At 33.4% G+C, this 18,455-nt stretch overlaps 1 protein-coding gene across 6 annotated transcripts in view; it reads left to right on the forward strand.

Annotated features, from left to right (window-relative positions):
• LOC129907327 (transient receptor potential cation channel trpm) overlaps positions 1–18,455 on the forward strand; it is a 282,057-nt gene that overhangs the window by 118,055 nt on the left and 145,547 nt on the right. For 2 of the 6 annotated variants that reach the window (XM_055983461.1, XM_055983470.1), the window contains exon 4: positions 7,852–7,908. The exons of 3 other annotated variants lie outside the window; for them this stretch is intronic. In XM_055983461.1, the coding sequence (XP_055839436.1) occupies positions 7,852–7,908 (57 nt within the window). Of the gene's footprint in view, positions 1–1,216; positions 1,265–7,851; positions 7,909–18,455 lie in introns of all 6 variants that reach the window. One more of the 6 variants, XM_055983462.1, reaches the window with a different exon arrangement.

Raw genomic sequence — 18,455 nt, forward strand, 5'->3', positions numbered from 1 at the left:
TGGAAAAAGGAAACAAAAATTGAAAAACACACACTGGAACTGCTGGGTTCTGGGAGATAACAAATTTTCTGGGTATATTTTTTTTTTGTTTATTTTTTTTCAATGTTTTTGTAGGGAAATAGAGGACAACGTTGATGTTGAAGTTAGAAGTCACTGTTTTTTATGTTTTGTTCAAGATTGAAAGCCTTTTTGTTGAAATAATGGGTAAAAGGGGTTTTAATTCCCACAAAATCTTTTCAACTACATACATCATCGTCATCGTTATAGACTTCAAAGCCACATAATCTTTCTATAAAAGGCAACAAGCTATTGTTGATGGTTTAGGAGCCTCACGGTGACTGTGATGAAGTTGAAGGGATATAAAAATATAGATTCTTCAGGTATCATCATAAAAAGCATTAATATCTTGTTGCGCACATCAATGGTTGAACACAAAAATAAAAATAAATTCAAAACTCAAAAGCCGGTTACTCTTAAATTAAGCGTAATATTCACTTAAATTTAAAATCATATAGCTTTAAACTAGCAGAAAAACAAGACGCTTCCATCGATACCTCATTCGTCAAAAACGGATAAGTGGTTAAGAAGATATGATGGAACAGATGAACATACAAACATCTACTTTGACTAAAAACTTAATTGAATCCAGAAATGGTAACTGGGTTTCACTCAGTTGATAGCGGAAAGTGCCTAGAAGTTTTCTACATTACCTAATTTTTTTTTTAAGCTATACAAAGATCGTTTTATTGTATGTTATACAATCGAATAAAAAATAGCAGAAATAAAAAAAAAAGAATAATTCAATTCAAGGAAAATAATTTGAAAAACTCTAAAGAATCAAATAAAGAAAATTATGATACAATAAAATTATCCAAATTATAATTATTGTTTTTTCTCATAAAAATTTGACTGTGCTTAAATTGTGCGCATTGCTAGACTTAAATATTTTTATGTTTACTTTTAAAAAATTCTTAATTTAGTATAATCTATATTTTCATGCAAAAAACTCGCACAAGAAGAAATAAAAAAAAAAAAAAATCACATTGAAATCATTGCCATCAATAAAAATAAAAAATTTATTAGGCACCACTCTGCAGTAATATCATTAAATACAAATTTATGATTTTTCAATTTTTCGCATTTATTTCAAATCTTGCTGTGATTTTAGCATAAAAAATATTATATATAAATATAAATTATACAATTTTTTGTATAGGGAAATCAACTGGAACCAAGAACTTTGACTAATTTTTTATCTTCTCAGGTTCGTATTAGTTCAAAAGCACCTTTAACTAGATTGCTTAATTTGTTAGATATACTTAATTAATAAATTATAAAAAACAAAATGCTATTTTGTGTAGTGTTATTATTTCTTTCAAATGAAATTTATGATTTTTTTTTCAATAAATAAGAGCAATTTCAAAATATTAGAATGATTTTGTAAATACCATACAATTCACTTCATTTTATGAAATTTAGAAATAAATAACAGTCTTTATGTACATACATAAAAAAGCACTTAGTAAAGCGCAATTATACAAAATTCATAATAATATACATAACTAAATCATTCAATTGATATAAAGAAAATTAGTTAATTTAGAAAAAAAGAATAACAAAACCCATTCAAAATTCGAAACTTTTGTACAATAAAGATCGATATAAATAAATAATAATTGGTATATCAATAAGTGAGAATCAACAAGAACTAACATTTTTTTTTTTTTATTTTCTTATAATAAAAACTTAAATTTTTTTAATCAAAATTGTGAAAATTACACATTTGTAAAATATTTATTAATTATAAGTTTGATAAGATGTTTTTTTGTTTTATGATTTAAACTTTCAGTTAAAATATTTTAGTCATAAAACCAATAGCAGCTAAATGTATTATTAAACATTTTGATAAAAGTGTTTCAAAAATTGCTTGTGTCATAAAATTTACAATGTCATCAATTTAAATTTTGTATTAATTTTGTCATAATGCAAAAAAAAAAACATATATTTTAAGGAAAAAGATTGATTTGCATATATTCGGTAGGGAGGATATAACTAATTTGTTTGAATTATTTTATTGAAAACAACCTCTTACTAAAATATTTTGTGTAGGTTAGGTATTTTTCACGAATAGGTAATTTGTTTTTAGAAAAATCAAAAAAATGTGGATCAAAATCCACATATTACTCTTAGTTATACCGTTTGTGTGGATCTTTTGAGCCTGTTTCTCACTAAACTATGTACATTAGGGTGGGTCAAAAAAAAATCGAAATTCTTGTTTTTGATTTGATACTTCGAAAAATCGATTGCTAGACACCTCTAGAATATACACACCAAATATGAGCTCTTAATATTAATGGGAAGGTCCTCCGCTTCGCAATTTTCCATTTTTACATCAAGCTTCTACTAAAAACATAAAAAGACCTTTTTTGTGGAGCAATCTGTTTCCTACATGAATATGTCTTCCGCGTTTGATAGTTCGATTTTGCAACAGAAGCGAGACACATCGATTCTAGTTAATTCGAGTATGCTGAATTCAGTGGTGGCAACCGTTTTGAAAGTTTGGCTCAAGTTTTCGAGATATTTCGAAAATAAAATCTTAGGTCGGGACTATTAAAAAACTGATAATTTCGAATAATTAAGTTTTTTTTAGCAGTTTTTAGTTTAGAGAAAATCTATTCCTGTATATAGCTATCACAACAAAAACATTACTGTTAAAAAAAGAGCCAAGTTCTCCTATGTTGAAATTATGCTGGCACAAAAAGTATTGAGATGTAAAAGTGTACCAAGTTCTAAAGTTTGTTTTCAAATTCGTATCAATAAAATTTTGATTGTTCTTTTGACAATTTTTCTTTTAATTACCGATTTTAAAGTTATTTCAAAAATTGCCAAGTTAACAATCAAAATTTTATTGATACGAATTTGAACCCAAACTTTAGAACTTGGTACACTTTTACATCTCAATACTTTTTGTGCCAGCATAATTTCAACATAGGAGAACTTGGCTCTTTTTTTAACAGTAATGTTTTTGTTGTGATTTCACTACTTTTTGCAAGGTATGGCTGTAGAATTGAAAATCTCTATATTTGATGAGAATTCAGTGAAAATGGGCGGTTGCCACGCCCCCTGGCTGAAATTCTCAAATTTTAAATTTTTTCCTTTGTATAAACTACCAGCTCTACCATTCTACCAAATTTCAAGATTCTACGATAATCAGAAGTGCTCTATAATATTTAATGATAATTCAGCGGAAATGGGCGGTTGCCACGCCCCCATGCTGAAATTCTCAAATTTTAAATTTTTTTCTTTGTATAAACTACCAGTTCTACCATTCCGCCAAATTTCAACATTCTACGATAATCAGATCTGCTCTATAATATTTTATGAAAATTCAGCGGATATGGGCGGTTGCCACGCCCCCTGGCTGAAATTCTCAAACTTTAAATTTTTTCCTTTGTATAAACTACTAGCTCTACCATTCCACTAAATTTCAAGATTCTACGATAATCAGAAGTGCTCCATAATATTTGATGAAAATTCAGTGGAAATGGGCGGATGCCACGCCCCCTGATTTGAAAATCTCAAATTTTCGATTTTTTCCTTTGTATACACCACAAGTCCTATCACCGTGTAAAATTTCAAGTTTCTACGATATCGGGAAGTTCTCCATAATTTTGATGATCTGTCAGTGAGTGAGTGAGTGAGTGAGTGAGTGAGTGAGTGAGTGAGTGAGTGAGTGAGTGAGTGAGTGAGTGAGTGAGTGAGTGAGTGAGTGAGTGAGTGAGTGAGTGAGTGAGTGAGTGAGTGAGTGAGTGAGTGAGTGAGTGAGTGAGTGAGTGAGTGAGTGAGTGAGTGAGTGAGTGAGTGAGTGAGTGAGTGAGTGAGTGAGTGAGTGAGTGAGTGAGTGAGTGAGTGAGTGAGTGAGTGAGTGAGTGAGTGAGTGAGTGAGTGAGTGAGTGAGTGAGTGAGTGAGTGAGTGAGTGAGTGAGTCAGTCAGTCAGTTACGGTTTTTGCGATTTTTGAAGCCCTATATCTCAGAAACTACTCATCGTAGGAGGCTGAAATTTTGTGAGGTGTTTGGTTTTGACTAGCTCAACAAATGTAGCGAGTTTGAAATTTCTAGCATCTTTGGTGTGGAAGTTAGAGGGGTGTCGAAAATGGCCTGAGTTGTTTCCTGTAAATAAGGGTGTAGTGCCAAAGTTGCTAGAGAACTTGGCTGGGCACTACCGTGCCCCTTGATATGTTTAACACTATTCCAACCTAGATTGTGATGTTTCGGTCGATTACAAACATTTTATAAACAAAAACTTCACTTTTTCATGTTTTTTTTTTATTTTGTTGACTTTCAAAGCCTTTAATATGGAGGCAATTTGAGTTTAACATTGATTCGGGATATTTTATATTATTTAAATAGCATATCTTTCCAAAAATGAATAAAATACTGCAAATCTGAAAAAGTTCACTAGTGAAAATCAGCCTACTAAGCTACGGAAATGTATCAAAACCTGAACTTAAGATTAAATTAAGATAGTTTTTGGATTTTCAGCTTAAGCTTAAGATATATCAGAAAATAAATTAATGAATTAAACAGTTTTTGTAAAAACAAAAAACGTTCTTATATACTTACATCATGTCGGGATAAAAGCAGTCAAAATAACGTTTTTTCCCTTTTATAACTGTAATATTAAAAAAAAGGAAGCCAAATAAATATGTATGGCTTCGGATTCCAGTTCAGCACCCCTTTCACCTTCAGAAAAGTATATTTTGGCTCTTGTGGCAAAAAAAAAGTTTATTTTTGCTTACCAGTGTTATTTAATACATTTCCGTAGCTTAATAGACTAATTTTCACTAGTGAACTTTTTCAGGTTTGCAGTATTTTATTCATTTTTGGAATGATATGCTATTTAAATAATATAAAATATCCCGAATCAATGTTAAACTCAAATTGCCTCCATATTAAAGGCTTTGAAAGTCAACAAAATAAAAAAAAAACATGAAAAAGTGAAGTTTTTGTTTATAAAATGTTTGTAATCGACCGAAACATCACAATCTAGGTTGGAATAGTGTTAAACATATAGCTATATACAGGAATAGCTTTTCTCTAAACTAAAAACAGCTTAAAAAAACTTAATTATTCGAAATTATAAGTATTTTAATAGTCCCGACCTAAGATTTTATTTTCGAAATATCTCGAAAACTTGAGCCAAACTTTCAAAACGGTTGCCACCACTGAATTCAGCATACTCGAATTAACTAGAATCGATGTGTCTCCGCTCTGTTGCAAAAAAAAGTTCTAAAAACTATCACAGTGTTATTATAATTTTTCAATTTGCTACAAAATTAAGAACAAAAAACGAACTCTTAAAGATTTTCTTGATTTTTGGACCTCAAATATCTATTAAACGGTTAGATAAACGAAAAAGTTATGAAAGCCTTTTTTGTAGAGCGTTCAATTTCCTACTAGAATATGTAAAGAAATTTGCTAAAAAGTCGATTTAAAAAAAAAATAATTTTTTTTAATAGAAGCTTGATATAAAAATGGAAAAAACAGTTGTTGGAAAATATTGAACATTGAAAAATAGTTTTTATGTTCTAAATTCTAAATAGAGCAAATACTCTAAAAACCATTTTTAGAAGCTCAAAGTGGTATGTGTATATTGATATTTGAAATCATTGATGTAGTTGATAGTTGGAGTTTATTTGGTAACGTAGGCTTCATAAGCTACAGAAATGCTGAAAGACTTTTTTTTATTCATTCAGAATTATGGAAATATCGTTTAGGTTTTAATTCGAAGATACAATTACATGTTTAATTATGCAACTCCATGAACCCAGAGCTGCGACCCCAAAATTTTTTACCGACTTCCAAAAATTAGGAGGTATTCAATTCGTCTGTATTTTTTTTTTTTTTTTTATGTTTGTTACCTCATAACTTTTGACTGAGTGAACCAATTTTGATAATTCTTTTTGTATTAGATAGCTGGTGGCTGCGATGTTTCAATTTCGTTCAGTTTTAGCCATGGGAACTTTAAGAAAAACCATAAAACCCTGTTTTGATCCATGGAAGTCGGTTTTGTTTTTTGATAAAAAAGATTATTTAACAAACTTGTCTAATTCGTTTGTTCACCTTTTTTCCATGTTTTTTACCCAAAAATTCAAAATCCCCTAAAATTCCCAATAATTATTTTAATTTTTTTCAAAGTGGCACTTTAAAATTTCCAGTGGTGTATGCGTACCTATCTTTTTTTGGGAATTTTTAGTCAAAAAATTTAAAAAAAAAAAAAAAAAAAATGTTTTTTTGGGATTTTAGAATCAAATGATAATGTATGAAAGTTATATAAAAGCTATACAAAATTGTTTATTTTTAATATTTCCTTAACTACAGGGTAGACAAACAACGATTTTTGGTAAATGTAAAGAACTAAAGGTGAGAAAACGACGAAGTTTGAATTTTTGAAAAAAAGTAATTTTCGGAGATTTCAGAGGTCTCTGCATCTTTCAGTACATACACAAATTTGTTTTTGATACTGGTGTGGCCCTGGTCAAAGCAAGATGACAATGAAAGCAAAAGTACCTGTTTTTCGAATTCAGTTGCTTTTTTTTTGATTTTGATTAAGATATTTGTACTACCAAAGCTACCCTTTAAAGTTGATATTTCTTATCAAAGAAACTATATCACGATTCGGTATGTTCTTCGATATTTTTTTGTCCATCGCATCTTGATTCGAAGCGTTGCAACAATTTTCTTAGAAGAGGCTATATCTTCGCTCCAATCATCCACTCCCTCTTGTTAAATCCTAAAATAATTCGAGGTTGAATTGAAGGAATGCTTTTTAAAGATAAGTGAATCATTTGATTCTAGAATTAGAAAAATTAGATACGAGACTGTAACAACTGTAGCAATCATTTCAAAGTGGCTGCAAAATCTCTGCTAATTTGAAGTTATTTATTACATTTTTCAACATCGAATATTTCAAGAATAATCATTAAAAATTTTGTAGCAAACAAAGGTGCAAGTCAGAAACTCTAGGTATTTAATATAAGTTTTTTTTGTCATTCAACGAATTATTTATAAGTTCATAATTTGTAAGATTTTGTTATATTTTACTAAAAATTATCAGATCATTAAACTCATTTGTATATTTAAGTTTTTGAATATTTAAATATTTTAATTTGCTTACTTTTTTGTTTTAAAAAAGTTATTTTATTTTTTTTAACTGCAATTTCTACTTAATGCTCCACTCTGTGACTCCTATTTTTTAATAAACATTAAACACATTCTTAAATTTCTTTAAAAAATATTGTAACCAACTTTTTTAACTTAAAAATGGATAACATAGATAAACTTCCAAAATCTCCAAAAATGCACTTAGAAAAAATAACAAAAACAAGTAGAAGCGCCATCTATATATTTAATCCTTCACTGAGCAACCCAATTATTTGCTTTTTTTTTTAAATTAGATTTAGAAAACACATTTACTCTTTAACCTATTTTTTCACATTCTTTCTTAAACTTAATAGAAAAATTAGAATAAAAATAATAATAATTGTTAGTTTTAAATTTAAATGTAAAAATTAAATACTTGTTTTTTTAAATAGAATTTTTTGTTAGCTTTTTTTTTGTGGTGTGTGCGTTGCGCGTGACTTTTAGACGCATTGGGTGAGGTATATTCTAATTATTTTATGTTTTTTTTTCTTTTTTTCTCTTTCTCTCTTTCTATGTTTGTCAATTTAAATTTTTTGTTTAAATAAATGAATAAAAAAATAAACAAAAAAAATGTGAACGTAAAAAAAAATTACGAACAAAAATATCGCAAAAAAAAAAACTGTGTCTATACTTGTCTCAAAATAAAGATACCATGGGGCCTGAAAAAAATCTGTTGGGGGCTGATAAATATAACTGTACCGAGGGTAAGCTAAATATTTAATTCTCAGTTTTAATTTTGTTTATATATTTTTTTTTTTGTGAGTAAACTTGTCTTGTTTCTCCTTTTTGTTGGTTTGATTTATTTTGATTTGTGATTTTTGTTGAGTGTTTGTTTGAGTTTTTTTTTTTTTTTAATTTTTATTTGATTGATGTTGTTTGCTTTTTGTGTTTTTTTGTTATTATTCGAACAAAAAATTATAAAAAAATACAAAATATACAAAAATACTTGGTTGTACAATGTACATTTGTGATATATCAAGATGTATAGTATTTTATAAAATAATATATAAATGTTATATTATATTGATGGTATCTTAGGACCTTAAAGGATTATCAACAGTGGCTGTGTCTTCGTTGTCAATGCATGTTAATGTGGGCTCCTGAATATATATAACAAATAGATACATACATATTTTTAAATATATGATCTTGCAAACTTGTAAATACATGAAAGATAACCTCCAATTTAGATGTATTTAAATAGCTTAAAGTTATTTTATTTGTATTTTTTATTAATTTTAATTATTTTATTTTAAATTAATTTTATTAAATGTATTTTCTATTAAAATTTATTTGTATATGGATAAATAATTTCAGATGCTGTAAACAAAATCCAATTTACAAAAAAGTGGGGAATATGTACATAATTTTTGAGAAAAAAAAAATTACTACATGTTTTTAAACTGCAACGACATTTTATTATTTTAAATATTTTAGTACCAGCCTTGTTTGGGTAGCCCAATAACTTTTGGATGATTAATTGTTATATTTTGTTCCCTATACCAAAAAGCTTGGTCTCGATAGGTTAACTTGTTACCTTCTGTACGCAAGCTCATACTTTGAGCGATTCTGAATTTTTTTTTTTAAGTATTTTAATTTTTTTTTTGATTTTAGGTTAGGTTAGGTAGTAGTGGCTGTCAGGCAAATTACCCGACACACTTAGACCCTTATGGATCCATTGTGATACCACAAAAGACTAGCAAGTTGGGACTCACTAGCCGAACCACTCGGTGCTTCTTATGAATGAAGATAGACTTTTAACGTCCGTTTTCACTAGATCACTAGTGTAATCGTAGAAGAATTCTCCTAGATAGAGTTTTCTTCTATTAGATAGAGCAGGGCAGGTGCACAGAAGATGTTGAACAGTTTCCTCTTCTTCTTCATCCATGCAACTTCTGCAGAAATCGTTAGAGAACACGCCCATTCTTTTTGCGTGTCTACCTATTAGACAGTGTCCTGTAAGGACACCTATGGTGCAGCTAATATGCATTCTGTTTAAATTTAACAAACCCTTTGAACGTTTCAAGTCTATACAAGGCCATATTTGTTTAGTAGCTAGGCAAGTATTACTCTGAGTCCATCTGAGGTTGGTTTTCTTTAAAGCGTCCTGCTTTAGCATAAGTTTGCATGTAGCGATAGGTGTTCCTATATTGTTCCTTTCTGGTTGAAGAGGAGTAATTGTTCCTAGTTTGGCAAGTTCGTCTGCCCTGCAGTTGCCTGGGATGTCTCTATGTCCCGGCACTTATACGAGGTGAATGTTAAACTGCTCAGACATCTCCCTTAGAGATGTTTGACAGTCGAGGACCGTGATTGAGTTTGTAGAGACAGAGGCAAGAGATTTAATGGCTGCTTGACTGTCCGAGAAGATCCGAATATCCGTGTTGGATATTACGTTTTCTCTGAGCCAAGAGAGAACCTCCTTAATCGCCAGAATTTCTGCTTGGAACACGCTACATTGGTCTGGTAAGCGAAAGAAGAGACTGAGATTCCGTTTTTCCGAAAATATGCCACTTCCTACACCTTCATTGGTTTTTGAACCATCAGTATAGAAGTGTAGAGAGTCATTATCCAGAGTACTAAGGTTCTCCCATTCAGTTCTGGAGGGAATGGAATTCTGGAAATTATTATCGAACACCAGTTGAGGTGTGGTATAGTCTAGACGATCCGGAAGGAATCCGAAGTTGTTTAGAATGTTTGTGTGGCCAATATGATTACTGGTCCACTGAGAGGTTGCTTTTAGACGAGTAGCTGAGCTAGCTGCTACTTGTTTGCTGAAGATGTCTAGGGGTGTGAGATTTAGAAGTATGTCTAGGGCGTCAGAAGGGGTTGACCTCAGCGCACCGCTTATGCACATACTTGCTGACCTTTGGACTTTGATAAGCTTGTTTAAGTTTATCGTTTTGTCCAGTGCGGTCCACCAAACTACCATCCCATATGTAAGTATTGGTCTTATGACCGATGTGTACAGCCAGTGTGCAATGTTAGGAGAAAATCCCCATTTGCCACCAATGGCTTTTTTGCATGAAAAGAGTGCCACATTGGCTTTTTTAACTCTTTCTTCAATATTGAGCTTCCAGGTCAGTTTTTTATCAAAAATGAGTCCTAGGTATTTAGCTTGATCGGATAGAGTAAGTGTTACCTCTTTAATTGTAGGGAGTTTGAAGTCTGGAATCTTGTATTTCCTCGTGAAAAGGACAAGATCCGTTTTGTGGGGATTAATATCCAATCCACATCCTCTAGCCCAGTGAATTAGCTTGTTAAAAGCTGTTTGTAGAAGTTCTGCAAGTGTCTGTGGGTATTTGCCCGATACGGCAATTGCCACATCATCCGCGTAGGCGATAACCTTAAAACCTTCTCCCTCTAGGTCTAGCAGCAGTTCGTTGACTACTAAGTTCCATAGGAGAGGCGATAAGACCCCTCCTTGAGGGGTCCCTCTGTTGGCTGCTCTACGGGTTTTGAAGTTTCCCAACTCTGAACTGATAATCCTGCTACTAAGCATGATTTCTATCATGTTCTTAAGCGGGTCTTCTATTTTGAGATTGTCAAGAGCATTCATGATTGCTGAGTTCCTGACATTATTGAAAGCACACTCTATGTCTAAAAAGGCGACAAGAGTGTACTCTTTGTAGTGTAGAGAGTATTCAATGGTGCTAACCAGAGAATGGAGAGCAGTTTCCACCGATTTCCCTTTAGTGTAGGCATGTTGTGCCTTAGAGATCAGACATGGTTCAATTTCCTGTCTTAGATGGATATCTATCATTCTTTCTAGAGTTTTAAGCAAAAAGGATGATAGACTAATAGGTCTTAAATCTTTTGGAGTGACATGAGAGCATTTTCCCGCCTTTGGTATAAAAACCACCTTTGCTTCTCTCCAGGCCTTTGGAATATACGAGAAGCTTATGCAGCTTATCATTATAATTTCCAACTTTCGTAGTATGATATCTGAGACGTGTTGTAATTCAGCGGGTATGATACCATCTGGCCCAGGTGATTTGTATGGATGGAAGCTATTTATTGCCCATATTAGTCTATCCTTGGAAATAAGATCTTTGCTAATTTGATAAAATTGGTTGGGTCGGTGACCAATGTCACTTATTGAGTTCGAGCTACCAGGGAAATGAGTGTCTAGTAGCAAGTTTAGCGATTCCTCATAGGAGCTAGTCCAATCGCCATTAGAGTCTTTTAGGGAGCTCGGCATGGTTGGATTGGTTGAAAGGATTTTTCTGAGTCTAGATGCCTCAGAAGAATCTTCAATTTTACTATACAGGTCCCAGTCTAATGGGTTCCTTGTTTGTTTAGCCCTATTGAAAGCCTTTCCACAGTCTTTCCTGAGCGGTTCTAGCTCTTTGTTCCACCAGTGCGGTTTTTTCTTTCCTCTTATTATGGTAAGGGGACAAGAGTTAGCCATGGAATTGCTTAGAGCTTTGGTGAGATCGTTGACTTTTAAGTCAAGATCATCTGTATTAGAAGGGAAAATATTGTCCTGATTATCGTAGCAGGTAGTAAAAGTTTCCCTATATTTCACCCAATCCGTTTTCCTATAATTACGAAAACCGGTGGGTTTTGTGCATCCATCTTCGAGACTAAATTGGATATACCTATGATCTGAGAATGAGTGATCATTAGATACAGCCCAATTCCTTATCTTGTGGTGAATTGTTTGAGATACAAGGGTAATGTCCAATACCTCTTGTCGGTTCTTTGTAACAAAGGTAGGTTCATTACCAATATTACAAATAAGGAGACTAGTACTTAGAATAAAATCAAAAAGTGACTCACCTCTTTCATTTACGTCAGTACTCCCCCACACTGTGTGATGAGCATTAGCATCACTGCCAATGAGGAGATCTACTTTTTGGCTCGCTGCTGCTGCGATCATTCGCCCAAGTGTCTCCCCCGGAGGCGGCCCACAATCATGGCCTAGGTAAGCAGACGTAATCCAATATGTTCCTTTGGAGGTCTTCAGTGTAGCGGTTGTGATATCACGATCGCTGTAATTAGGGAGTAAAAATACTGTTAGTGTTTTCTTTGCTAGTATGCAGGATCTAGGCTCACCTTTATCCGTCACATACAGCAGAGAATAATCTTTCGTCCCGAGGCCTCTCACCAAGGATTTTACAATCCAAGGTTCCTGGATCAGGACTATATCCTCTCCGGACTTGCTTAGTCGGAGAAGAAGGGCGGCCGAAGCCTTTATGGAGTGTTGGAGATTAATCTGTACCACCTGCAGCATGGCTACAACCAGTACGATCAACCTCCACCACTGTGGCATTTAGGTCTTCCGTTTCTGAGGTAGAGTTTAATAGCTCATCCTCAGAAAGAAGATCCTCCTGCGCAACGCTGACAGTGTCCATGTCGGACAAACTTCCAGCCATCTCATCATCTTCCAATACGGATGATATTGTTTTCGCGTCCTTTTCGGACGCTGGGTTTTGGTTCGTGTCATTTACTGACACTGGGGTTTGTTTTGTTCCCTCTTCGGGAACTTTCGAAGATGACCGCTGATCTGGAATGGAAGAGCTGCATGATGCATCCACTTCCATTGCTGAAAGTGCTTTACATATGCCCAATTCCTCCATTTCAGACTGCGCCGTATGGCCTGCAAGCCTTGCCATCTCCTCATCTTTTTTATAGTTTTTTAGCACAAGGCTATCAAATCCATACTGGATAACTCCCCCGGTTGCAGCCAGAGGATCCAGTGATTCTTTGTTAATGATAACAAGAGCCGAACGATAGCGCCCCACCGGCTCTTTTTCGATGATTGGGACTTTCCAGTCGTGAGTGGGCATCGAAGGGTTACTGAATTGAATCAGTCGGAGAACCATCTCTGGTGACGTGTGTAAGGCCGGGACCAGAGTACGAGCTCTTGGCCTGCAAGGGATTTCCTCCCTTGGAACAACCTCCAGCTTAGCACCTGGCCAGATCTCACCCAAATCACCTACAGCAAGCTTATAGAGATGTAACGATCTCTGATCATCGCAAACGATGAGTTTGATCCTATTTTGGTGCCATCCTCCGTCGCTTACCTTTGGAAGGGGGCCTGGGTTCGCCTCGAGAACAGGGATGAACCTGAACCCGAGGTGAGCCCTGACGTCCGCCCAATGATCAGGCGAGATGTTTCCATCTTAATTGCCTCTGTCGATGACCGCAACAGTAACCTTTTCTTTGACCACGTCACTAAAGGTATTCCCAATTCGAAGTGTCGGTGGTACGCCATCCAACACCCTTGCTTTTTTGGGTTGAGGATTTTCTTCCTCAAAGGACCTTTCTCGCTTAGACGTAGTGTCTTTGCTGATCCTCTCCATCACTTTCCTCGCCCACTTGAGCTTGCCGAGTTCAGAACGACTTCTCTCCCCCGGGGCTTTTTCAGCATCGAGTTCGATGATCTTCATCGCTCGGCGACGCTCATTAGCGGGTCTGGATCTCATTTTGCCCCCTTCCTTGGCCGAGCTGGAGTTCTTGTTCAGAACTGCAGCTCCACCAAGGGAAGGAGCAGCTGGATTCGAGGATGACTTATCGTGGCCAGCGGTTTTAGTATCACTAACCCCTCCCGCCACGATATTCTTCCCCGTCTCACTGGTATTACGGGCATTGGAGGTAGAGACAGAGTTGCTAATAGCATCCCTGCCTCCCCCCCCTTGGACATTGTTGTTTCCTGGTTTGGGTGCCCCGTCACCTTGGTCTGTGATACAGACCGGTGGCAGCAGTGACACCGTCCCATTTCCACACATTTTCATACTTCCTTAAGGGAGAGACGTTCCGTCACCTTGGTTGGCGGTTTGGTCGTTCTTAACTACCTCGCCGCTAGCCGGTGGCAGCAGAGTTGGCAACTCCGGAAGTTTGTTTCTTTCCAGGAGAGACATTCCGCCACCTAGGTTTACGGTTTGGTTGTTTTTCACTTCCTCATCGCGAACCGGTGGCAGCAGAGGCGCCGTTCCCGGAAGATTGTTCGTACTACTAGCATTAGGATTTGACTCCGTCCTGCAAGAAGTAGACGTTGGCATGACTGCCGCATCACTCGCTTTTTTAGAGCAAGTGGCCGGCAAGTCCTGCTTCCCGCCATGTTTTTTTGGTTTCGTTTGTTTGTTTGTTTTGTTTTTTTGTTTAAAGAATTCATAGAAGGTCCCACGAGTAGAAACGGAAAGAAAAGGTCAGCCCCGGCAGAGCCGTATACCGGGGTAAGGCTAGTCTATTTCGGACCTTGCCAGGCATCCGAAAGAGCTCGTAAGTGACTGGTTTACCCCCCAGTCTTGCATTCTTCGGCACGGTTTCAAAAAGCTCACACCACCACTGAAATTAGGGACCCCGAATCTATGGTGAAGTTGAATTTCTGAGGATTGTACTATTAAGAAGTAAGAACCACTCAGCGATCCAACCTAACCTTAGCTGCCACCGCTTTGACATCGTACAAAGCATAAACTGTGGTGGTCATTGTCCGCCCGGCACCCACTTGGAGGGTTCGATCGAGGATTTTTGCCAGGCTTTTTTTGATTTTACAAACAAAAAAAAAAGCCACAGAAATTATCTTACCCAAGATATATTGTCAAAGCTCTAAGACTTTAGTCTATACAGCTATGATTATAACTCCTCTAAACCGCAACGGAAATAAGTTAATCATAGAAGGATCTGGGAGAATTTTATAGCCTTTTCACAACGAACCTAAATTTTTGTACCAAAATACAAGTTTTTCTATACATTTGCGTGATCTATAAATTTTGTTTTCAAGCAAAGTAAACATGATATTTTTATAGACACTTTGCATTCTTGTTTCAATCGCAAAAGTAACATAATTGCTGAACTTCAATAGGGTACCACTATTATTACTTACTTTTTCTAATATATTACATAGGTACCTTCACTTTCTCTATACCTTAAAAAAACACACATGAAAAAAAATGTGTAGGCTTATTTTATTCTTAATTTTTATGGGAAATACAACATTTTTAGTAAATTTCGTAATTGATTGATTTTATCTTTCTTATCGAGGATTTTTCTTACTTCTCAAAAAAACACCCTTTCACTGAAAATATTTTGAAACATTTATACCAATTTTCATTGGGGCAACATTTTTGTCCCATTTTTTGTGGTACCTACTAACTTCGAATTTCATCATTTCTTAAAATAAAAAACACCCTTTCACTCATGATAATTTTTCAGACTCTGTTGATTCTTATAGTTCTTAAAGAAACAAAACTTTTTCACCAAGTATAAATAATTAACAAAAATTATGTCAGGTGTATATCATAACACCTTTCTCACCCATAACTCAATACCTAAAAAAAAAACAACGTTTTGCCAAAAATATTTTTAAGAACTTCATAGATTCTTTGTCCCTGCTTTATCTAAAAAATTCATCCCGAATTTCATCAGTGAAAAATTTTGTAATCATCCACCAGCAGTTGGCCTTGGAAATCGTTAGTAAAAATGTAGGTGTATAATTTCCATTTTTAAGCGGCAAATTCAAATAGTTTCTACTAAGTGAAGTTCCTTTCTTTAAGTTGCAACAGAATATCATCCGCCTGCAAAGGAACAATGATTTCTTGCAGTTTTACTCCGAAATTCAAATGTTAGATAAGGATTATGTAAAAAACCAAGTTTTGTACTAGCAATCATAAGAAATTAACAAAAAAATCCGAAAAATTGTGTTTTTTTTTATTGAAAACTGATCATTTTTGTAAAAAAAATACATAACTTGTATAAAAACGAAAACTTCCTCTCGAAAAATCATTTGTTAACTCATTGGCCATTGCATTATTAAAAAATCTGTCATCCAGAGGGATTTCCCCCTTTGACAATTATTGGCTTTTTAAGATAAACTGATTTCATTTTTGGGGAATCTATAAAATAAAAGCAATTTAATAAAAAAAAATGTCTATGCAAAAAAATGTTACACATACACCACAGTGACCGTTGAGGTTAAAACCTTACAGAATTACCAAAACACTTTCTATAGCTGACTTATAATTTTTGTTGCCCAATTATTGCAAGGAAAATGTTTCTCACATTGTATCCTCTTATAAATGTTACACAGTTATTCCCAAATGAATCGTTTATTTCAGAAACGATCGAAAATTTCAGAAAAAACTGTTTTTTACTTAAAATTCCACAACACTTCAAATTTAGAGTATGCCGAGTTATAATCTAGCCTAAGATACATTTAAAAACCTTTAAAATATAAACTTTTTTTTAGGTCTTTGCGGGTTTTTAAGCCTTTAAAGTCGGTGGACTTATGTCGTTTCTGAAATAAACGAAATTTTTGTGGTAAAACTTTTGTTTTTATTTAGCTATAGTTTTTGAACCCTACTTTCGATTTTAATAAATTAAATAGCAGTAGATAGAGTAAATCTTTACCTTTTTATAGATGTATAACTTAAAGGCTTGCGTGTCATGATGTTTGCCAAAAAAATTTAAAACTGGTAAAAATGCTGCCACCACCAGAAATCTGGCTATAACTTTTGAATCCTGAGTACAATTTTAATGAATTTAATAGATATAGATAGAGTAATTCTTAACCTTTTTATAGATATATAACAAAAGGGGGTGCGTGTCAAGATTGCTGCCAAAATAATTTAAAAGTGGTAAAAAGTCATGTATTTAACAGTCAAAAATGTTGTCACCGGGTGAAAATTTTCCATATATTTTGAACCCTTTTCTTTCAGTTTTCGTATTTTGGGGGGTCTGACATACTTAATTTTTTTTCAGAAGATGAATAACTATACATAAATGAGAAATTTCGAAAAAAAAAAAATTTTGGAAAAAGTGGACTTATGCTGTTTCTGAATTAAACGATTCAAATATAGACGTAAAGACAAATCACAGCCAATATAAATTGTTAAAATGAAAAAAACCAAAAACATTAGGTTATTATAATTCATAGCTTTAACTTATTTATTTTAACATATTTCATATTGAACTGACAAGAATAGCCTTCCTGCCACCTTTATTTAATTAGAGGGGTTGTAAATTGTGTGTTTTTAATTTTAAACGAAAATAAAGAATTTTATTTTTTCATTTAAATACCCTTGTGACATTCTTCGAGCAACACGACAACCTTACATTTGAATTATTCCATGTTTAAATTAGGACTAAGTTCTTCTATAATAAATTTTAAATTCAAAAAGTTACAGGACATGAAATCCCAGTAAACTCCATAACTTAAATATTCCCCTATTATTATCTATACATACTTTCATATTATTTTCATGCAATTTTTTTTAATAAAAAAAAAACATCTTGTAAAAAGTTTCCAAAATTGATTGTTTACAATCTTTTTAACATAAAAATAAATCTCCCAAAATAAAAAAAAAGGAATATTTCATCAATCAAAATTGTCAAGAACAGTTTGTTGCATAAATAAAGTTCTGTTTTGTGATTTTTTTTTTGCTTCTAATTTTTATGTTGCGGATAATAAAAATTCATTTAAGACCACACAAAAAAAAAAATTGTGTTATTTTGTTTGTTATTTCTATTGAAATTGAAATCATAGTAAAGCTATCAAGAGACTTTTTCAATTTCAATGAGAATTGAAGTGTTTCCATTACATTTATTTATTAGAAAAAAAAAAAACAAAAATGAAAAAAAAAAATAAACACGGAAACACATCAATAAAATTCAATTGATGAGAATTGAATTAGGACTCCCGAGTGGGTTTTTTGTTTTAGATTGAATTTTGTGTATTTAAATTAAGTTGATTTATTTGAAAGTATTTTACAAATTGAAAAACTACGTTTTAATTAAAATAATACTCATTTTTTTGTATCTAAAAAAAATTTCCCAGCGAATTTTTGTCTTTCAAAATTTATTCTGAATTTTTCAAAAACAATACAAAAAAAGAAATTGATTTAGGTAGGTAAAAAAAAACCTCTGACCTAAATTTTTTGAAGTGTATCCATTTTTTAATTGATTTCCCAAACTTTGTCAACAACCTCTCAAAAACCATTCCATTTCCTTATCCTCGAAAAGCAAATCAAAGTTCCTCAAAAAAGTTTATTTTTCGACAAAACAAATACGCGTGTCTTTAGTCAAAACAAACACAGTTAAAACCTGCAATCATGATGAGACATTTAATGTTATATTGCTACAATGCTTTAATACTCTTTTAACCCTTAACCCATGTTCGAGTAAAGTAACTCCCCAACCATCCCCAAATCCACACACAAAAACAGTGCATATTCGATTCGATTCCTCACATGCAAAACATAAAAATAAAATTTCCACATCAAAGCACTCACTCTGGCGCTCTTAACGAAGC

Source organism: Episyrphus balteatus, chromosome 1, assembly GCF_945859705.1.
Source record: "Episyrphus balteatus chromosome 1, idEpiBalt1.1, whole genome shotgun sequence".
In the NCBI taxonomy this organism is placed as follows: domain Eukaryota; kingdom Metazoa; phylum Arthropoda; class Insecta; order Diptera; family Syrphidae; genus Episyrphus; species Episyrphus balteatus.